The 19883-nt window shown below is 37.4% G+C and overlaps 4 protein-coding genes across 5 annotated transcripts in view; 1 reads left to right on the forward strand and 3 right to left on the reverse strand.

Moving 5' to 3' along the window:
* The first annotated feature begins 92 nt into the window (after positions 1 to 92).
* On the forward strand, positions 93 to 7872 carry LOC105201513 (male-specific lethal 1 homolog). Its single transcript, XM_039458127.1, is given in 6 exon segments — positions 93 to 1213; positions 1272 to 1858; positions 1861 to 2597; positions 4601 to 5346; positions 5447 to 5665; positions 5752 to 7872. Coding segments are annotated over 6 exon segments (2610 nt in total). The 5' UTR covers positions 93 to 992; the 3' UTR covers positions 5852 to 7872.
* Positions 7873 to 8015: 143 nt separating this feature from the next.
* Positions 8016 to 11044, reverse strand: LOC105201514 (actin, clone 403). The gene is made up of 4 exons (XM_011169545.3): positions 9845 to 11044; positions 9391 to 9769; positions 9018 to 9253; positions 8016 to 8627 (listed from the first exon to the last, which is right to left on the reverse strand). Exons 1-4 carry the CDS (start codon positions 9968 to 9970, stop codon positions 8238 to 8240), a joined length of 1131 nt encoding a protein of 376 aa, XP_011167847.1. The 5' UTR covers positions 9971 to 11044; the 3' UTR covers positions 8016 to 8237.
* A 146-nt stretch (positions 11045 to 11190) lies between these two features.
* On the reverse strand, positions 11191 to 15421 carry LOC105201512 (histone acetyltransferase KAT2A). Its single transcript, XM_011169543.3, has 5 exons — positions 15106 to 15421; positions 14023 to 14991; positions 13377 to 13934; positions 12540 to 13264; positions 11191 to 12335 (listed from the first exon to the last, which is right to left on the reverse strand). The coding sequence occupies exons 2-5, from the start codon at positions 14988 to 14990 to the stop codon at positions 12142 to 12144; spliced, it is 2445 nt and encodes an 814-aa protein (XP_011167845.1). The 5' UTR covers position 14991; positions 15106 to 15421; the 3' UTR covers positions 11191 to 12141.
* Positions 15422 to 17971: 2550 nt separating this feature from the next.
* Positions 17972 to 19883, reverse strand: part of LOC105200471 (histone acetyltransferase KAT2A) — a 36116-nt gene continuing 34204 nt past the window's right edge. For both annotated transcript variants that reach the window (XM_039457894.1, XM_011168032.3), the window contains 3 exons: positions 19202 to 19762; positions 18394 to 19115; positions 17972 to 18220 (listed from right to left, as the gene is read on the reverse strand). In XM_039457894.1, coding sequence (XP_039313828.1) covers positions 18027 to 18220; positions 18394 to 19115; positions 19202 to 19762 — 1477 coding nt within the window. In that variant the 3' untranslated portion in view covers positions 17972 to 18026. The remainder of the gene's footprint in view (positions 18221 to 18393; positions 19116 to 19201; positions 19763 to 19883) is intronic.

Raw genomic sequence — 19883 nt, forward strand, 5'->3', positions numbered from 1 at the left:
GAATAATTCTATTTACAAATGCTGAATTCACTCCACTTTTGAAAACGATGTAAGACATATATTTGCAAAATATTGTATATGTATACATAGCAAAGTTTACATCTCAAATTTGTAATGGCGTTCGATAATTTTGATAAAGATTTCATCGGATGCGACACACACGATAATTATGAGATTCGAATTTATCAGTCGTTCTTTTACCACTTACCATATATGTGCAGTCACTTTCCCGTTGTGAAGATGAAGAGAAACCTATAAAGCGGCTGGGTGTCGCAAATCAACCGTAATAGTCCGAAAAAAGAATTTCCTGACACAAATTATTTTCACTCTTTCCTTTGGAAAATATTTTTTTATGTTTCCAGCCTTCCAGCTCCAGAGCCGCCAGCGTTTCTTCACTTGTAAGTGACGGCATCTGACGGTGAATAACACAAAGCGCGATTAGCGCGAGAACGCGATCGTAGCGCGCATATCGTTCCGTCTCGTTGGAGTAAACACGAAGCACACGAAGCGGAGGCGCCGCGCTCGCACACCTCGTGCGTGCTCGCTGGCGCTCGCGGTCGTTTTCGTAACATCGCGTGAGAATTTTCCCGACTCGAGCGACGGGGTATAAACCGGGTAAAGAGGACGGAAAAAGTTAAAGCTCCAAGACGCTTCGTGTCCATTCGCATCGCGTCGCGCGTCGTGTCCGCTCGAAGGGTGGTCGCCGAACGACGGACGGCGATCGAGACGAAAACGACAACGACGGCGGCGGCGGCGGCGGCGGCGGTGGCGGCGGTAGCGGTAACGGTAGCGGCGGCTGCGGTTATCGGCAGCAGCGGTGACGGTGACAGCTTTCGCGTTGTTACCGCGAGACGCGTATCGCGGAGACGCTTAATGTGCCTGGAGCGAGCGCCGCGTGGTACGCTCAAAGCGGCCGCGGATGCCCGCGGCACTCGCGGCAGCCGCCGCGACGGCGGCATCGGCGCCACGAGCGCGATCGCGCCATCCAGAAGATGTCAAACGTCGGCTCGGACTCGCTATCCGAGCGACTCGTGAACGGTGAGAGGAAGAGCATCGACCGCATCAGCCGCATCAACGCCGCTCGTGTCGTTAGCGCTACCGGCACCGCTGTCACCGACAACGGAGTCGGAGCGAGAGGAGTCGGAGGCGGAGGCGGAGGCGGCGGCGAGAGCCGCCGCAGCTGCGTGGGCGGTGGGGTGGTGTGGTGGTAGTGGTGGTAGTGGTAGTGTCTTTGTTTCTCGTGGTGCCGGTTTTCGCTTTGGTGGGGCTAGGGGGGGTAAAAATAATCATAATCATAATAATAATAATAATACTGCTATCACTGGTAACAGTGGGGTAGCGGCCGTTGTTACCGGCGGCGTTATCGGTGGCGCCGTGAACGGTCCTCGCGACGTAACGTTCGACGCTCGCGACACGACGCCAGTGAATTTCTACCGCGAGACTACGATACAGCACATTTGTGGCGGCGACGACGGCGACGGCGACGACGACGATTGTCGTTGCTACGTATACGCCGCCGACGCGTTATCGTCCTCGCTGACACGCGTGTCCAACGGAGGTGGATGTGACTACGACGACGACGACGACATCGTTGATACGGTCTGTCGCGAGATCACGCTGAATAATAGTGCCGGGGCCGAGACGACGACAACGACGACGACGACGACGACGTCGCTGCTGCCGCCGCCGCCGCCGCTGCCGCTACCGCTGCTACTAGACGCCGGTCGTATCGACGCAAGAAACAAAAGTATCAACAGTAGAAACTCTACAAACGCCGCCACTGTCGTTATTGTTGACGTCGCGCCGTCGTTTCACGACGACGACGACGACGTCGACGAAGGAGAAGAAGAGGAAGAGGAGGAGAAGAAGACGAAAATCGTCGCCGCTTCTTCAAACGAATTCGCGACACCATGGTCGCGGCGATAAACGACCTGTCCAACGCAACGACGACGACAACGTCTTCACCGCCGGCGGTGGCAAACGCCGTCCGCGCCGGCAGCAACACTCTCGCAATGTCATCGTCATCGTCGTCGTCATCCTCGTCCTCATCGTCATCGTCGTCGTCGTCTTCCTCCTCGATATCGTCGACTATGATGACGGCGACCATCACGAATGCCGGCGGGGGGGGCAGCGGCGGCGGCGGCGGCGGCAACAATAACAATCCTTCCGCTACAATCGGGAGCGGTGCCAACGGCAGCAACGGCGGTGGCTGCACCAGCGCGCGCAACAAGGAGTTTCAAGAGGTGGACGGCGATGGCAAGAGTACGACCATCACCACCAGCAGTAGCAGCAGCAGTAGCACCACTACCGCTGCCGCCGCCGCCGCTGCCGGTATCCTCAGTTTCCCATGCGATTTCGATCATATGTACGCCAGCATGACCGACGGTGCTGCGCCGGCTGCCGCGACGGCCACCGTGGCCGCCACCGCGCTCGGCGTCAGTCCGCTGCGCGGCAATGAGCCCCGTCACAATGATCTCACCGAGGTCAAGCACCTGAAGGAGCTGCTGTTGCTCCACCTCGACCTTATTCAGCAGCAGTCCGAGCAGATCGTCACCAAGGACAAGCTTCTCGCCGCGCTGCGCCAGGAAAACGAGACGGTACGCGCTCTGGACGACGCGCTTGTTTTCTTCCTTATATTTTTTTTTTCTTTTTTTTTTCCCTTTCAAACGAAAAGCCTCTCTTTCGCGACGAAAAGTGTTGTCAGATTAAAGAAAAATGCATTCTGCGAATTTGTGGAGCCAGATCGATCTCGGAGTCGAGTCACTTTGTGACTTGGTAGTTGGAAACTTGTAACAATAGTAACTTGAAATGAAGTTTGTTGTATGCGATTTTTTTACGATGACAATGGCTCCACGTGCTTATTTGGTGATTTAATTGTGACTATGAATGAAAAAAATGTTTTTATATTTCTCTGATCCCCACAGATTCTTTGCAGAATGAAACCGACTATTGATTTTTTTTTAATGCACCCATCTAATATCATTCGTCTTTGATTATCGTTAACTACGCCCTCGATGGAGGAATAAAAATCTATTTTTACGCGAGGAACCTTTTAATCTCTCCGAAAGTGCGATCGCTTTAGGGCGCGTTCGACCTCTCTCCAAAGTGTCTCCTAGACATCATTTAATCTTTGTTTAACATTTAGTAAACAATGAAAATAAAATGACATTTAGGAGATACTCCGGAGGGAATCTGAGCATATCCTTGACCCTAATTGTAAATCGAAAGATGCGGAATGCGATAAAACGAATAACGGTGAGTCTTCGAACGAATTTTTAATTTAAAAGCCGATTTGTCTTTCAATTCCGTTTACCTACGGCCGTGATTTTTGCGTAAGCGCCCGCGACAGTTGCGTCATTACACGTGCACTTGAGAGAGAGAAAGAGAGCGAGCGCACCTGAAACGTCGAGACGGCAATTCCGAGATGAGGCCAAAAGATCTCGCGTAAAACTTAACGCGCGCGTTCAACGGATTTTTATCGTCAAACGCAAAAGTTATCTACCACACCATTCGAAAGAAGCTCGCAAAAATCACATTGAGGTTTGTAGCGAGATGAAATCGATTCCTACTCGCCAAGTAACCCTTTCCTTGGAGTTTATAGTGACGGTGTTTCGTCGTTACTTTTCTTCGAGGTAGAAATATCAAGATCTGTTGGTGGACTCGAAGCATTCGTTTACATTTATGTTTCTACGCGAAAATCGAATGAGAGGGTTGTAGCCGCAGACACGAACGTAGCTTCGAGCGGTAATTCTCAATCTCGCTCCGCAAATGTCGATGATAAATAAAAAGTGTTGGGCGCGCCGGCCTAACCTGAGTCCGAGTGCGTCGCGCATATTCCCGTGCGCCCATCTGCCCGCCAATCCCGCTCTTTCTAACCGCGATACGCGAGCGACGATTTTGGCACCATTTTGTAAAAAAACGCACTCATGCCCACGGGTGTCAATTTCGTCTCTCCCTCTCTTCACAGGCTGCCTAACCTAAATGCACCACGCGGGGAACAGGTTGACCGTGAAGGTCAACTTGCGCGGTGTCAACACGTGGTGGCGCTACTTCCGCATTGAGACTTGAGACCGCGCGCGCAAGAAAAAAAGAGAGAGAGAGAGAGAGTGAGACTGAACGAATACGTGTGTGTGTGTGTGTAAAGATGAAATGGTAGGGCGAGAGACGTACGAGTTTTCTCCGCGCGGAGTGACGACGTTCTTGTTGCGTGTTTTCGCGATTTGAAAATGACAGTTGAGTCGAAGAGGGAATCGCGATCGCGTCGTGCGACTAGTGCGACAAAGTAGGTAATCGCGCGAGCGGAAAACCGGTGCTAGTCCGGTCCCATTTCTCGAATTGTGCCCGAAGAGCCGTACATGTTTCGCCGTTCGTCAACGGCGCGAATGACGGAGCGCGAGTTGGATTAACCTCGCGAGCGCGAGGGTAACGACGTTCAGACGATTGGATTCGCCAAGTAATTAAACATGATTTGCGAGGAGAGAAGGACCGTGTACGGGCCATACACGAGAAGTGTAAATAACGTTTGAATCCTTACGCGTAATAAGAACGGTAGACGCATTAGGTATCGTGTCAATCATGGAATGGTATTTGTCTGTTGCAGCTGAAACTGCGTTTGGAGCGTATGGAAAGGCGAGTGAGCCTTCAGAAGCTGAGAACCGAGTGTAACGAGAATTCTGCCGGCCCGGACCATTTAGGCGCCTGTTCGCCCACTAGTGTCAATTCGGTCAATGTACCTTCGACCAGTGAGCTGCACAGAAATAACCAGTGCGAGAGTAGCAACACCTTGCACGAGAGCTTCAAGATACGTTTAAACACTAGCGGCGGTATCACCACTGTCAAACAAGAGCCGCACGATAATCAAATTAAACTGGAAGTGAAACAAGAGGTGAACAACGAGGCGAGGTTTGAGTGGGAGGAGAAAAAGAAGAGACGATCTGATCCAACTCCCTTGTCTGCGGGTAGTAAAAAGAAAAGAGGGCTCTCTTGTTCGTCCACTATCAGTAACGATGGAATGCAAGAAAAGATATTAAATCAGACTTTACATGATGCGAGTAGAAAGAGTGACAGGAAGGCGAAATCTCTTGTGAAGAAGGAGTCCTTTCTCACAACAGAGGAACACTATTATACAGCTGTAGGAGATCCAAATTATACTTTAAATTTGAAACAATTTAGCCCAGGAGAACCGAGTAATTCGTTAGAAGTTCCAAATTGGAGAGTAAGAGTGTATACCAGTTGTTATACAATGGAGGGAACTGAGAACTTGGATGATGAAATTTTTAACAAAAGACACTTGAAGTTGGAGAATGACGAAAGGAGAAGAAAGCGATGGGATGTACAAAGGATAAGGTTTGTAATAGTTAAAAGATAACTCTCTATTGTAATATTCTAAAATATGCTTAGTTTTAGTACGTTATAATTATTTGACTTGAATATTTTATCACATTAGGGAACAAAGGCATATAGAAAAGTTAAAACAACGACAGGAACGTCAAAATCATCAAGCTACGTGCTATAATACTAATCATACTGGTCCTTGTCCCTCATCCATGGAAGAGGAAACCATAACGTCCTTGTGGCCTGATATAGAACAAATTCAAACTCTTCAAGTAGATCCTCATTTGCCAGTAACTGCATTTGGCGCTCCTATTCCTAGTTTCACACCAAGGTGAACAAGTATACTTTTTAAACATACATATTACGTTAACTTAAATTTATTAAATTAAATATTAATTAACGTGATCTTTATTTCAGTGAGTTCTCCATACCTTGGTCAAATATAACGCGAATAAAGTGTCGACGTCCTAAACGTTCCACAGGTAGAAGAAAATCTACAGGTAGAAGAAAAGTTTAGAAGATATAAATTTTTATAAAAGTGAACAGAACTGATTTTATTGGCATCGTCAATTTAGGAAAAAAAAAACTTGAAAATACTACTGTTTCCCCTCCATTCTGTCACGCCATAATTGAAATAGCATTTTTCATTACAAAATAAGGGCACCAAAGATATTTTTATCAACTTTTTAAACATGCAATATAGTATAGTTTATTTTTTCTACATTTTTATTTAAGTAATTTCATCGTCAACACTTGTTTGATACATTTACATTTTGTACTCGGTGTTGGTCATTTTATTTATGTAACTGAGTAGCTATCACACGATATAACGAAATATCAATCCGGCATATTGAACATTTTTTCAATTCCAGACGTGATTTCTGTTTTATTTTCAGTGAGTTGACAATATTGATATTTGCAAGACTTTTTGACTGCTCCAATTATTTGGAGTACTTTATATTATTTTTGTAATTTATTCTTTGCTATTCATTATAAAAAAAAAAAATTGTTAACAGAACTACCATGTACATTGATAATATACAATTCGTAAAAATATATATGTAAAAAAAGATGTTACACAACGGAAGAATTATAATGAATTTTTTAATTTTGTGTAGCCTTTTTTGATATTTTATAAATTCTACATTTCTCAATAATTTAACATTACATTAAAGGATAATTAATATTCTTGACACTGTCACAAATAAATCGCGTTTAATTAACTCCCAAATTTACAGTACAAATGTATAGAAGATTCAGAAAATGCGCTTCCTCTCACTAACAGATTTTTTGACGAAATTAATATTTCCTTCGCGAAAATTTGATGGCCTAATGAAATGATTTTTACATGGATTTTTCGCGAAGAAAACATTCACGTAAAAAAATCTGTAAAAGAAACTAGATCTCTCCATTTGATACATGTTGTACACCTATTGGATTACAAGTAAAATTGTAAGCAATATCAGTATAACGCCTGCTACTCTTGCTCCTACGCGTATTAAACGCGTCAACTAAATGTCAAAATCCGAGAAACAGGTGGAGAAATTCCACCTCGAACATCAACTGTAAACTATTGTAAACGAACGTAAAATCAATGATGTCGAGTGATTAACCTAATTTTTATCAATCCGAGGTACAAAACTTTTGATGTTTTGTAACATATTCAGTTAAAATTAACTATACTAATTTGGTGCTTATTACATATTTAGTAAAGAAAATTATGTATGTTAATTTTTCACGAATTCTTTGTTAGTGGTATCTCAAAATATTGGTATATATCTGTTAATAATTATTTTACGGTTCTGTCGCGATGCAAAACTATATGTATGTATCAAATAATCAACAATATGTATCAAATTCCGCATCCTATCCGAGATGATTTGTGATAATTCCGAGTTTATTTGTGTTAAGAAGAAACGATAGAAACTTACAAACACAAGAGATCGACACAAATAATAATTCAAGCAGATAACAATACGTTATTTTTGCATCTTACGATCTGCTGCATACAAGATAATTTTTTAAGATGTCTGATCCATGATGACTTATCTTGAATGATTGAAAATAAAAATTGTATATATTTTTCTTTTTGTAGATAAGTTTTTTTACGTTCTACTCTTTAAGGTAGATATATGTATTCTGTAAGATAATATATTAACCGTCCATGAAAACCAATAGAATTTCATGAACAAAAAAGCGGCATTTGATGCTACGAAACTACGAATGTAATTATCAACATCTTGTAAATAATAACTTTTCTAGCTGTGTGAATTACTGATCGAGTTCTTAGTACATCTATAAAATATATGCGACACGTAACGTTCTATGAGGAAGACTACATTTAAATTATTATTTTCTAATGTATGTGCGTCAACAGAGAATTTTGTTACGTCGACAGATGTACTGTGTGTGTCAAAAGTTGTATGAAAGTTTGTAAGAGGGACGTAGGGAGAACTTTCCAATGTCACATCCGCCTTAAACGTCCTACTATGTAATATAACATCGAGTACATTTTAGAAATAAAAGACTTTGAATCAACGGCTCCGTTTGATGTACATACTATAAATTTTTAAGCGTTTCAAGTAAAAATATTTATCTTTAATTCAAGCTTGTATGTACGTGCGGATGCAGTGAAAGACGAGGATCGACGATGATAGGACATAAAATTCACTCGTTACGAATCAATCTAGAAATATCTATTTAACAAATGGTAAGAAAAAAAACTATTGGCGAGCTTTCAACAATTATTTTTCAAGAAGCACAACAGATGACAAAATATATATGTAAGAAAAGAATTATTGAGGGAATAATAAATTACTACTCGGAAAATAAATATTCTTTCAGTTATCTCGCATACTGCCAAGGATTAATATTGGTCGAGAAGCGTTCCGGACGATGGCATCTCAAAAGCATTTTCTGTGCACAATGAATGGTCCTAATTCGTCATACTCCTGTCTAGAGATCCACATCTGCTGGAACGTGCTAAGGCTGGCGAGGATCGAACCGCCGATCCATACCGAGTATTTCCTCTCGGGCGGCGCGATTACTTTGATCTTCATGGTCGGCGGCGCGAGCGCCGTTATCTCCTTTTGCATCCGATCGGCGATACCCGGATACATGGTAGTGCCGCCTGAGAGCACCGAATTGGCGTATAAATCCTTGCGGATGTCGACGTCGCACTTCATGATCGAATTGTACGTCGTCTCGTGTATGCCGCAGGATTCCATGCCTAGAAAGCTCGGCTGGAACATCGCTTCCGGACAGCGGAAGCGCTCGTTGCCGATTGTGATGACCTGGAATCAAACCGTTACCCGTTACGTCTTCGTCCACTGACCGCGCGGCTAGCCAACCCATGACGAGTTAACACTCGCTCGACGCAAATGCGCGCGATTAATGCTAATAAGCACGTACACTCCTCTCTATTATCATCGTTCATTACATTCAGACTATAGTTATCCGTATTTCTTTGAATTAACTATCTAGAATTCATCGTTCATCGTAACATCATTTTCAAGTCAATTAAAAATTGGCTGATTGTAAAGTTGAGACAGCCCAACTTGAAAATTTCCATGTAAATGTTGAAACATTCTAGTTCTTTCTCAAAATAATCTTGATAATCTTAAATTTTTTTGCAAGAGTGATTGATTTCCTTCTTAATAAAAAAATAATGTAATGTATTATACCTGACCATCCGGTAACTCGTAACTCTTCTCTAATGCAGTCGATGCGGCGGCTGTCGCCATTTCGTGCTGAAAGTCTAGGGCCACATAACACAGCTTCTCCTTGATGTCACGTACGATTTCACGCTCAGCGGTAGTTGTGAAGGTGTAGCCTCTTTCAGTCAGAATTTTCATCAAGTAATCTGTCAAGTCGCGACCGGCCAGATCCAAGCGCAAAATCGCATGTGGTAAAGCGTATCCTAAAGAAAGAAAGAATTTAAAAGACATTAAGCGCGCGCGCGCGCGCGCCTTACAAATTTCGCATTATTCCTTTTTATTTAAATCGCATGGTATTAATGGATGCCAGAGAGAAATTGAAGCAGGTAGAGAGGAATACCTTCGTAAATCGGTACTGTATGAGACACCCCGTCGCCACTGTCCAGCACTATACCAGTCGTACGTCCTGACGCGTATAAAGACAAAACAGCCTGAATGGCAACGTACATTGCCGGAGTATTGAAGGTCTCGAACATGATTTGCGTCATTTTCTCGCGATTGGCTTTAGGATTCAGGGGAGCTTCCGTCAACAAAACGGGATGCTCTTCCGGCGCGACTCTTAACTCGTTGTAAAATGTATGATGCCAGATCTTCTCCATGTCGTCCCAATTGGTAACGATACCGTGCTCTATAGGATATTTAACAGTGAGAACTCCCCGTTTACTCTGCGCCTCGTCGCCTACGTAACTGTCCTTTTGTCCCATGCCGACCATAATTCCCTAAAAATACTCTTCATTAGAATATAATATACTCAATTATATAGATTTGTGTGTGTAACTCATTTATCTATATACCTGATATCGAGGTCTTCCAACGATAGAGGGAAATACAGCTCGAGGAGCGTCGTCCCCGGCAAATCCGGCTTTGCACATTCCCGATCCATTGTCAATCACTAACGCGGCCACGTCGTCGTCACACATTTTAGAATAATATTAAACGAATGATTTTACGATAACGTTAAAACAGGACGCGAATCTAGCAAATAAATAAATAGGATAACCAAGAGACTAGATGGTACAACGTTCTCGCGTGGCATTGGCTTCTGAAGCATTGCGTTTCTTCCTAGAAGAGTTGCTTTATATGAGCTCTCCCTCTTCCGCCCACAGATCCACGCGAATATACCTATCCGTTTTTATACGACGACTTAAGAGCAATAACATTTCAAATTGGCTTAAGAGTAATAGATTTCCTTTATATTAATAGATATACAAAGAATACTTGCGATTGTCGTTAAAAAAAAAAAAATTTACAAGTTAACTAATTTAATAAAACTTGTTTATAAATTTGTAAATTACATAGTGAATGTATTAATAACGAGAATATAATTTGTAAATGTAAAATATAAAATATATATACATAGCTTTCAATATAGTTAACATAGCATAATTTTTAGCATTAAAAATAATGTGGGTAAGAATATGTAAGAAAAGTAAGTTTCATTTTTACAAGTATAGTATAACAGAATGTAATACATGTATTAAAATTGCATTTTGTCATAACTACATATTGTGAAACAAAGTAGAATTCAATTCAGCTAACATTCATTTCTTGCTCTTTAGAGAGCAATATGTACACATCTTTTTAAATAAAAGACTTAATTGCTCTTTAATGTATGCCAATTATAACTGGCAGCTTGTAGTGTTTTCCTCAATAAATGCATGAAGTTCTAGCGTAGTAATTAGAGCATGCATTTTTCTGCGTTCTTGTAGTCACAGTGATCTCTCTGTAAATCTACACTGGCTACACAATCTTTTTAAACATAACGTGTAGAAAGAATGTAATTCCATTTGCAAAAATTTTCCAAGCGAACAAATTTTATTCAAAGATAAAAAATTTGTGTCATTGAAATCTAAAAACGAATCAAGCTAACAAGATTCTATGATTCAATTATAGCTATTATTCGTTCAATAAGTCCTCTCCAAATATGTCATAAATTAACAAAATTAAACAAAAAACGAAAAAAGTAAGGAAAGATCATAAGGACATATTAACGCGCTAAAAAGTCTTAAGTGTTCTAAATTGTCTCCCTAAATGTGTGCACTTTTCTAAAAATACATAATGAAAATGCTCGCAGTTTCATGAAACATTTAAGAAATAATGTTATATATTTTTAGAAGAATATGATATAATTATATTGGCCTTTTAAGTTTTATTATCCTTTATTACTGTGTTGTAGAATTATTCAAACAATTTATATTATCAATTCATAATAACATGATCAAAACATTCTTATCAAAATTTTTATATATTTATACACACACACACCCATACACACACATGTATATATGTATACTAATTTTGATAAGAACATATCTAACGTATAACGCAAATTTGACTGCTGTTATTCTATCTCATTCACGTCATTTCTAGATAACAAGCTTTATTCCTTTAAGAATACTTTACAAACCAACGTGCATTACAGAGATTTACTGTTCCGTAGACTGATCACCCACTAGAGCGATCTTTATAATTGCTGTATTACGCTTCTTAATTAACTGCTCGACTAATGATATTAATTAGGCTGTGAAATTAAGTATCCACCTCAGTCTAAAGTTTTTGCATAAACCATTCTTGATATTTTTAACATCGTAATGCTACATAGTGTAACATATTAAAAAGGCCACATATATAAATAATTCGCATAATCAATATGTGAAATATGTGATTAAGATTGGATAAGCTATATCTGCTCTGCAGCTAAATGCATTTAAATACACACATATACACGCGCATGTACATATTCAATTAACGTGAGATGCATCTCAGAATATATATGTAAGTATCTGAAAACATCAATTGAAACAAATGTAATAAAACACATTTTAAAGAACACAAAAAATGAGAGATACTCGAAGAACACGCAGTACTACGGACATAAAAATTTCTCTCATCTATTTTTTAATTATTCCAACACATACTTCCACACATGTGTAGATATCTATTTAATTTACTCTTTATACAAATATTGCACAAAAAGCAGTATGATTTCAAGATATGGACCTTCTTTGTCAAGCAATAATACTTTATAATAAGAATAAATTAGGAAGTCATCATTGCCAACATTGTTGCTATTATAATAGTCTTAAAAATTCTACTTATCCCAAAGTCCGACTTCTTTCATACGCGTTTGAAAGTATTTTTCCAAGGCATTGGCACAACGGTAATATTCAGTGTCAGGACTATTATACAATCTACAGTTGATGAAAATCCGTAACATATCTGCTATAAATAATCTCTTTATTACGTAGTATCCCGAATTCAAGCGTTCTTGCATCGTCTTGAGATCTATAACATGGATAAATATGTATTATATAGATTTATTTATACACACATACATGCACGTACGCACATGCACATATATGTCATTACATTTTAATTTATTGTACTCAATTGGTTTTTTTTCGGATGATGATTAGGTAATTATAAATCATACTATATACGATTAATCAGTTAAATGTGTAGATAAAAAAGTTTTTTTCTGAAACTTACCCATAGGATATTTTATGTGATCGTAGTAATCTGGAACGTCATTCTTATCTACAGGTTCCAAAAAAGGCCACGCTGTGCTGTGTTTTTTCACACTGTTCAGAACACCATTTAATGTATTACATAGAGAATCTGGCATATCTAAACTCGTATCTATCGGTTCTGGACCTTGCATTCCTTTTGTCACACCCCTCGTTCTAGTTTGAGCGCAACTTTTCCATCCGGTTTCGTGAATTCCTGGAATACACTCGATGGGGATGCCCCTTAAACCTTCCTTAAAACACGTTAAACCGGGATGCACTTTCTGTATTTCCTGATGTCTCTGGTGAATTAGCTTTTTCACTATTTCCTTTTGTTTCCTGATAACTGCTGTAAATTCGGTATATACAATTTTCGGATTCAGTTCGCAATGCATTAAGGTTGCCCCCACGTAATATTTAATATATCCCTGGTGCACCGATTTGGGTAGTTTTATATCCTTGCTAAATCCCTGCTTCTTAAAATATCCAATAGCGAAGTCATCCGCAAATGTAAGAAAATGCAGTATGTTATTTTTAATGTGATAATCTTTTAACATGTTCATTAAGTGCGTCCCATAGCCTTTTACTTGCTCGTGGCTCGTAACAGCGCAAAACACTATTTCTGTAAAACCTTGACTTGGAAACATGCAAAAACAAATCCCACCGATTGGACGACCATCCTTTATCAAGGCTAGTGTTTTATGCTTTCTATAAGAGAAAGAATATTATTATTAAGGATGCATAAATATGTAAAATTATTTAACGTACTTATTGATATTATTAGACACATTTTCTTTGACACAAGATTTTTATTACTCACGGATCAAAAACAAGCTGAGTAATGTATTCTTTGGGAGTTCTTGGTAATTGATGGCTGAACACATCTTGTAGTCCTATTAGCCAAAGCATAGTCTGTTTAGACACTGGTCGTGTAAGGCTATTTCCGACTACATGAAACTCTATTATCTTTTTACTTTCTTCCATCTTGGCGGTTTCGTCCCGTGGCACGTTTGGTGGAAATACTGCATCAGAACCAGACATATAATTAGTGTCATTAATAGATTCAACAATTTCAGCAATAGTTTCAGCTGGCAGATCCTCAAAAGTTTCTTCATTTTTTCGCCTCTTTGCATCAAGACGACTTTCGTTAGGACGTTTCTCCTGGATTTTCTTAACTCCAGGGCTAATATTTATTGTTGTAAAATTGTCTTTCTCATTCGGAGCAACAGTAACCTTCTCAAATTCTCCAGTTTTCCTTCCTTGATGCGCCTTTGTTTCCAAGGCAGTTTGAACGTGAGAAGGCAGAGGTGGTTTAAATTCAGGATCCCAAATGGGAGAGTTATCAGAGTAAATTTCTACTTCCAACAAGGAAAGAAATCTTGAATATAAAATATTATAATTAACATTTACCTTAATATCTATAAATTATGTATATGCAAGAAATGGAAAAGAAATTTGGAACATACTTGGGAAAATGCGTTAAAACTAAAACTCTTTTCTCCGGTGCTATTCTGTCTCTTTCATTATTACACTTATCCATTAATTGTCTGCAAACTGATCTAAAGACAGCTTGTAATAGAGTTTTCCCAAAAACCAAAGGAGTGTCGTAATGCGGCAAGGAGTCACAAAATGCAGGCACGTGACAAAAAACGAGCCAGCGGGTATAATTGATTTTGTAAGTGGGAGCTTCATCCACATTAATTGTCAACCGTCTGGCACTAGGTGCTTCAAAATTCCAAAAATTCAGGCAGTGTAAAAGCATTTTTGCCAAGTCATACATAGCCACACATTCTTTCTGTGGCAAATGACTAAATTTATACAAAACAAAGTTTGTTACTGCTCTCGCTATGTTAGGTTTCTCAAATGGTGGCTGCCCTAATGGACCTTCCACTGTTGGCTTTGTCATAGACAGAATACAATTTCTCAACAATTTATACAAATAAATATATACTTTCTTGGTATCAGGATCTGCCTCCCTGTGCGTACATGCAAAAATATTGTCCGCATCGATAGTCATTCCCAATAATCTATTGATTTCTTCCTCAGAATGAACAGGTAGATGTTTGATGTGATTTTCTAAAGGATGAGTGCACATCTTGCATGGATCAAAAAAATTTATAACAGGCTGCTGTATCTCACCCTTTGGTGATTTTATAATTGGCTGCGCATTTTTCCAGCCTGTGCATTTGCATTCCTCCACTTGACAAGCACTGTAATTTGCAAGCTTTAATAATTTCTTTTCTTGCGGCCAGCTGTACGTCTGCTGTTTGCGTTGGTGTATCCTTTGGAGATTACTTGTTCGATTTACTTGAGTCTGTGGCTTATTGTTAGCTGAATTTGCATCCTTATTACTTTCTTGTTGCAAGGTACTGGTAACTGGTTGTCCAGTCTCTTCCGAAGAAGCTGTATTAGAAATGACGTCCTCGGAAGCCATTCTGTAAAAAAAGTCATTATAATATTCATATTATTGGATTAACTGTTGTATTTGTACATGAATCAGTTTTATCGTATCAGTAATTGTTTTAACAATATTTCGAAATAAAACTCACATGAATTTATACACGCATTACTAGTTTCTTTCCGAATACAATGAAATTAAATTGCAAATGTTACGTGAACCAAGTTAAATATGTTTCTACTCTCGCTAATATATTTTATTCAATTATTCGTTAGTAATATTCTGATTTCAATAAACAATTATGATAGCTGCACAATTCTCATGCCATATAAACCAGCATTCTCTATGACTCTCTATGATTCTCTACAATTTATTATGTTATTATTACATCGATATATATAGGATAGTTTTTGACAGATCAGGTTATATGAACTGTCCCCTAATGGTTTCTACACAATGTTGTGTGCTGCTACAATAAGGGCTGTGTTCCGTTTTTACTGGCAGTACTGAAAATTTATAGTTCACGTCACATATACTATACATTTTCAGTACTGGCAGTTAATATCGGAACACAGCCAAGAAATGCAACCAAATGCAATCACGCTGTGAGGTAATACACGTCCACGTATATACTAACCAATCGCTTTCTGTTATTCTGGAAAGACTATAATATATACCTGAAGATGATTGGTTATCGCGTGAGCATTAAAATATGGCAAGCCATTTGACTTTTTAATAGCATAATAGAAATGTTCTCTAATATTAATGTTTTAAAAAGTAATTGTCTCAATAAAATTATGTCAACTCGATAAAATGAGTTTAAATAAATAATTAAAATTATGTACAGACATAAAAATAATTCCACGAATTAAAATTATGAACGCAACATAATAGAAATACGGAATTATTTTTGTCGCTACATAATTTTAATTCATGAAATTATTATACTGTGACATAATAATAATTCTGAATTTTTATTATATCTTGACATAATTTTTCATTCACCGAATTATTATTATATTTCGACATAATGTTAATTCTGTATAGAGATATTACTCTATATCAAAATAAAATTATATCGTGACATAATAAAAATTCAATGAATTAAAATTATGTCGGCATAATAATAATTCGACCAATTAAAATTATGTTGCAATATAATAATAAATCGACGAATTAAAATTATGTCAAGATATAATAGAAATTCAGAAATATTATTATGTCGCAACATAATTTTAATTCGTACAATTAAAATTATGTCACGACATAATAATAATTGGGAATTATTATTATGTTTCGACATAATTTTAATTCATGGAATTATTATTATGTCATGACATAATTTTAATACGGGAAATTATTATTATGTTACAATACAATTTTAAATCATCCAATTAAAATTATGTCTCGACATAAAAAGAATTCGCAATTACTTTTATGGCCATAATAAAAATTACGAATTCTTAATATAACCAGACATAATAATAATTGCACGAATTAAAATTATGAACGCAACATAATAGAAATACGGAATTATTTTTAAATCAATACATAATTTTAATTCAAGGAATTATTATTACGTCGCGACACAATTTCAATTCGACGAATTATCATTATGCCTTGACATAATTTTAATTCATCGAATTATTATTATACCGCGACATAATGAAAATTCTGAATTTTTATTATGTCTTGACGTAATTTTAATTCGTCGAATTATTATTATGTCGCGACATAATTTTAATTCGGCATAGAGAAATTTGAATATCTTAATATTGGCAGCACTGAGAATTCGTGGTATGTTCAGTAAACCAGTAAACTGTATAGTATTGCAACACTATACAATTTACGGGTTTACCGAACATACCACGGATTCTCAGTGCTGCCAATATTAAGATACTCAAATTTCTCTATGACGTATTAAAATTATGTCGCGACATAATAATAATTCGACGAATTAAAATTATGTTGCAACATAATAATAATTTGACGAATTAAAATTACGTCAAGACATAATAGAAATTCAGAATTTTCATTATGTCGCGGTATAATAATAATTCGATGAATTAAAATTATGTTAAGGCATAATAATAATTTGACGAATTAAGATTATGTTGCGACTTAATAATAATTCCATGAATTAAAATTATGTAGCGACAAAAATAATTCCGTATTTCTATTATGTTGCGTTCATAATTTTAATTCGTGAAATTATTTTTATGTCTGTACATAATTTTAATTATTTATTTAAACTCATTTTATTGAGTTAACATAATTTTATTGAGACAATTATTTTTTTAAAACATTAATATTAGAGAACATTTCTATTATGCTATTAAAAAGTCAAATGGCTTGCCATATTAAAATGGCTTTAAATATTTGTTATATGCATAATATTCTCGTACAGCGAGAAAAAAAATACGTCAATCGGACAAAGATTGAAAAAAATACGTCAACCGGACAAAGATTGAAAAAAAATACGTTAACCGACATTGATTAGATGCTGACAAATGTAGTCAGCTGACGCCTACCACGTTTTCCGCGAAACGTTGCTGCTAAGCTGCTTTGATGCAACAGATATATACATATAATACTATATCTACATGTATATACATACAGCTAGTGCCTTGTGAAAATGCAAAATAATTTGTAAAATACCTAATATTTAACATAATAAATATTTTGTAATTGTTATACATGTTATTATAATAATTAAGTAGGTTTCAATTATACCTTTTCCCATGTTGTTTCTTTTTAAGAAAATAACATATATAATTATGATGCAATATTTAGCATAACAGTATTTTATATTTTACAAGAAAAATATTAAATCTCAGTTTTATTACATTAGTTTTGTATATATAATATCAAGTATTAAATTACGAAAATTTTATAATTGAAATAAAAAATTTTAATTTTTTTTGTTGTAAATATTCTCGAAGAAATATTATTAAATTTAATTGAAAGTATTGATAATTGTGCTAAGCAGGTAATAATAGAGGAATAAATAAACAAAATTTATTATTGTTTTTATATTTGTTAATAATATATCACAAGACATTCTTAAAAATTCTACTTGTCCCACAGACCAATCTCTTTCATACGTGTCTGAAAGTATTTTTCCAGAGCATTGGCGCAACGATAATAATCAGTCTCGTGGCTGTTGTACAATCTACAATTCGTGAAAATTCGTGTCATGTCTGCGATAAATAATCTTCTAGTTACATAGTATTTAGACTTTAGACGTTCTTCCATAGTCTTGAGATCTGTAATATATAAAAATCATGTAGTATTTGACTATCATGCTAGTATTTGACTTATTAATAAGTTTTTTCATTTAACGCAAGTTATTTATTAATATTTAATTATTTATTAATTTATTAATATTTAATACTTGATTATCCAAAAGCGTTTCAATATGTATATTTTCTGTGCTTACCCATTGGATATTTTATATGATCATAGTAGTCTGGAACGTCGTCTTTGTCCACAGGTTCCAGAAATGGCCAAGCTGTACTATGGCTTTTCACGCTATTTAAAACGTTATTCAAGGCGTTAAAAAGAGAGTCTGACATATCTATGCAATCTACAAGTTCTGAATTTTGCGTTCCTTTGGCCACGCCTCTTGTCCTCGTTTGAGCGTAATTCTTCCATCCAGTTTCGCGAATTCCTGGAATGGATTCGATGGGAATGCTTTTTACACCATCTTTGAAGCATGTTAAGCCCGGATGAATCTTTTGTATTTCCTGTTGCCTCTGATAAATTAACTTCTTGACGATTTCTTTTTGTTTCCTTAGTACCGCTGTAAATTCGGTATATACTATTTTAGCATTTAATTCACAGTGCATCAACGTCGCTCCTTCGTAATCTTTGATATATCCTTGATACATTGGCTTTGGTAGTTTTATATCTTTACTAAATCCTTGCTTTTTAAAGTATCCAATAGCAAATTCATCTGCGAACGTAAGAAAATGCAACACGTTGTTTTTGATATGATAATCTTTCAGCATATTCATTAAATGCGTTCCATAGCCTTTTACTTGCTCTTGGCTCGTAACAGCGCAAAATACTATTTCGGTAAAACCCTGAGTAGGAAACATGCGAAAACAAATACCGCCGATTGGACGACCACTTTTTATCAGAGCCAATGTTTTGTGCTTCCTGCGTGATAAACAATGAATTATCGCTAGACAAAAGTTCTTACAATAAATTATTACAATATATTACTATTTTCGAATAATACTCACGGATCGAAAACGAATTGAGATATATATTCTTTGGGCATTCTAACTAATTGATGGCTGAATACATTATGTAATCCTATCAGCCAAAGCATAGTTTGTTTAGACACAGGTTGCGTCAGGCTATTTCCGACTACATGGAACTCTATGATTTTTTTGCTTTCTTCAATTTTAGCAGTTTCGTCTCGAGGAACATCCGGAGGAAATACCGCGTCAGGTCCACACATATAGTTGGGGTCATTAATAGTCGTAACAATTTCAGCAACAGTTTTGTCTGGCAAATCCTCGAAAGCCTCTTCACTTTTCCTTTTTCTCATATCAGGTCGTCCTTCGGAATAAGAACGTTTTTCGGGAAATCTTCGTATTCCCGGACTAATATTTATAGTTGTATAATTATCTTTATCATTTGGTGTAACAGTGACCTTCTCGAATTCTCCTGTCTTTCTTGTTGGTTGTGCCTTTGATTCCAGGATAGCTTGCAGATGAGATGGTAGTACTTGTTTAAATTCAGGATCCCACATTGGTGAATTATCAGAATAAATCTCAACTTCCAGCATCGAAAGAAACCTTAAACACAAAGGATTGTGTAATAATTTATAATTATGACAGAAACAAATCTTAATATAATAGGAAGTGTAACAACAAATCAAAATAACGAAAAATGGCAGTACTGGTCAAAAGCAATTTT

This window comes from Solenopsis invicta, chromosome 15 (genome assembly GCF_016802725.1).
Source record: "Solenopsis invicta isolate M01_SB chromosome 15, UNIL_Sinv_3.0, whole genome shotgun sequence".
Lineage (NCBI taxonomy): Eukaryota > Metazoa > Arthropoda > Insecta > Hymenoptera > Formicidae > Solenopsis > Solenopsis invicta.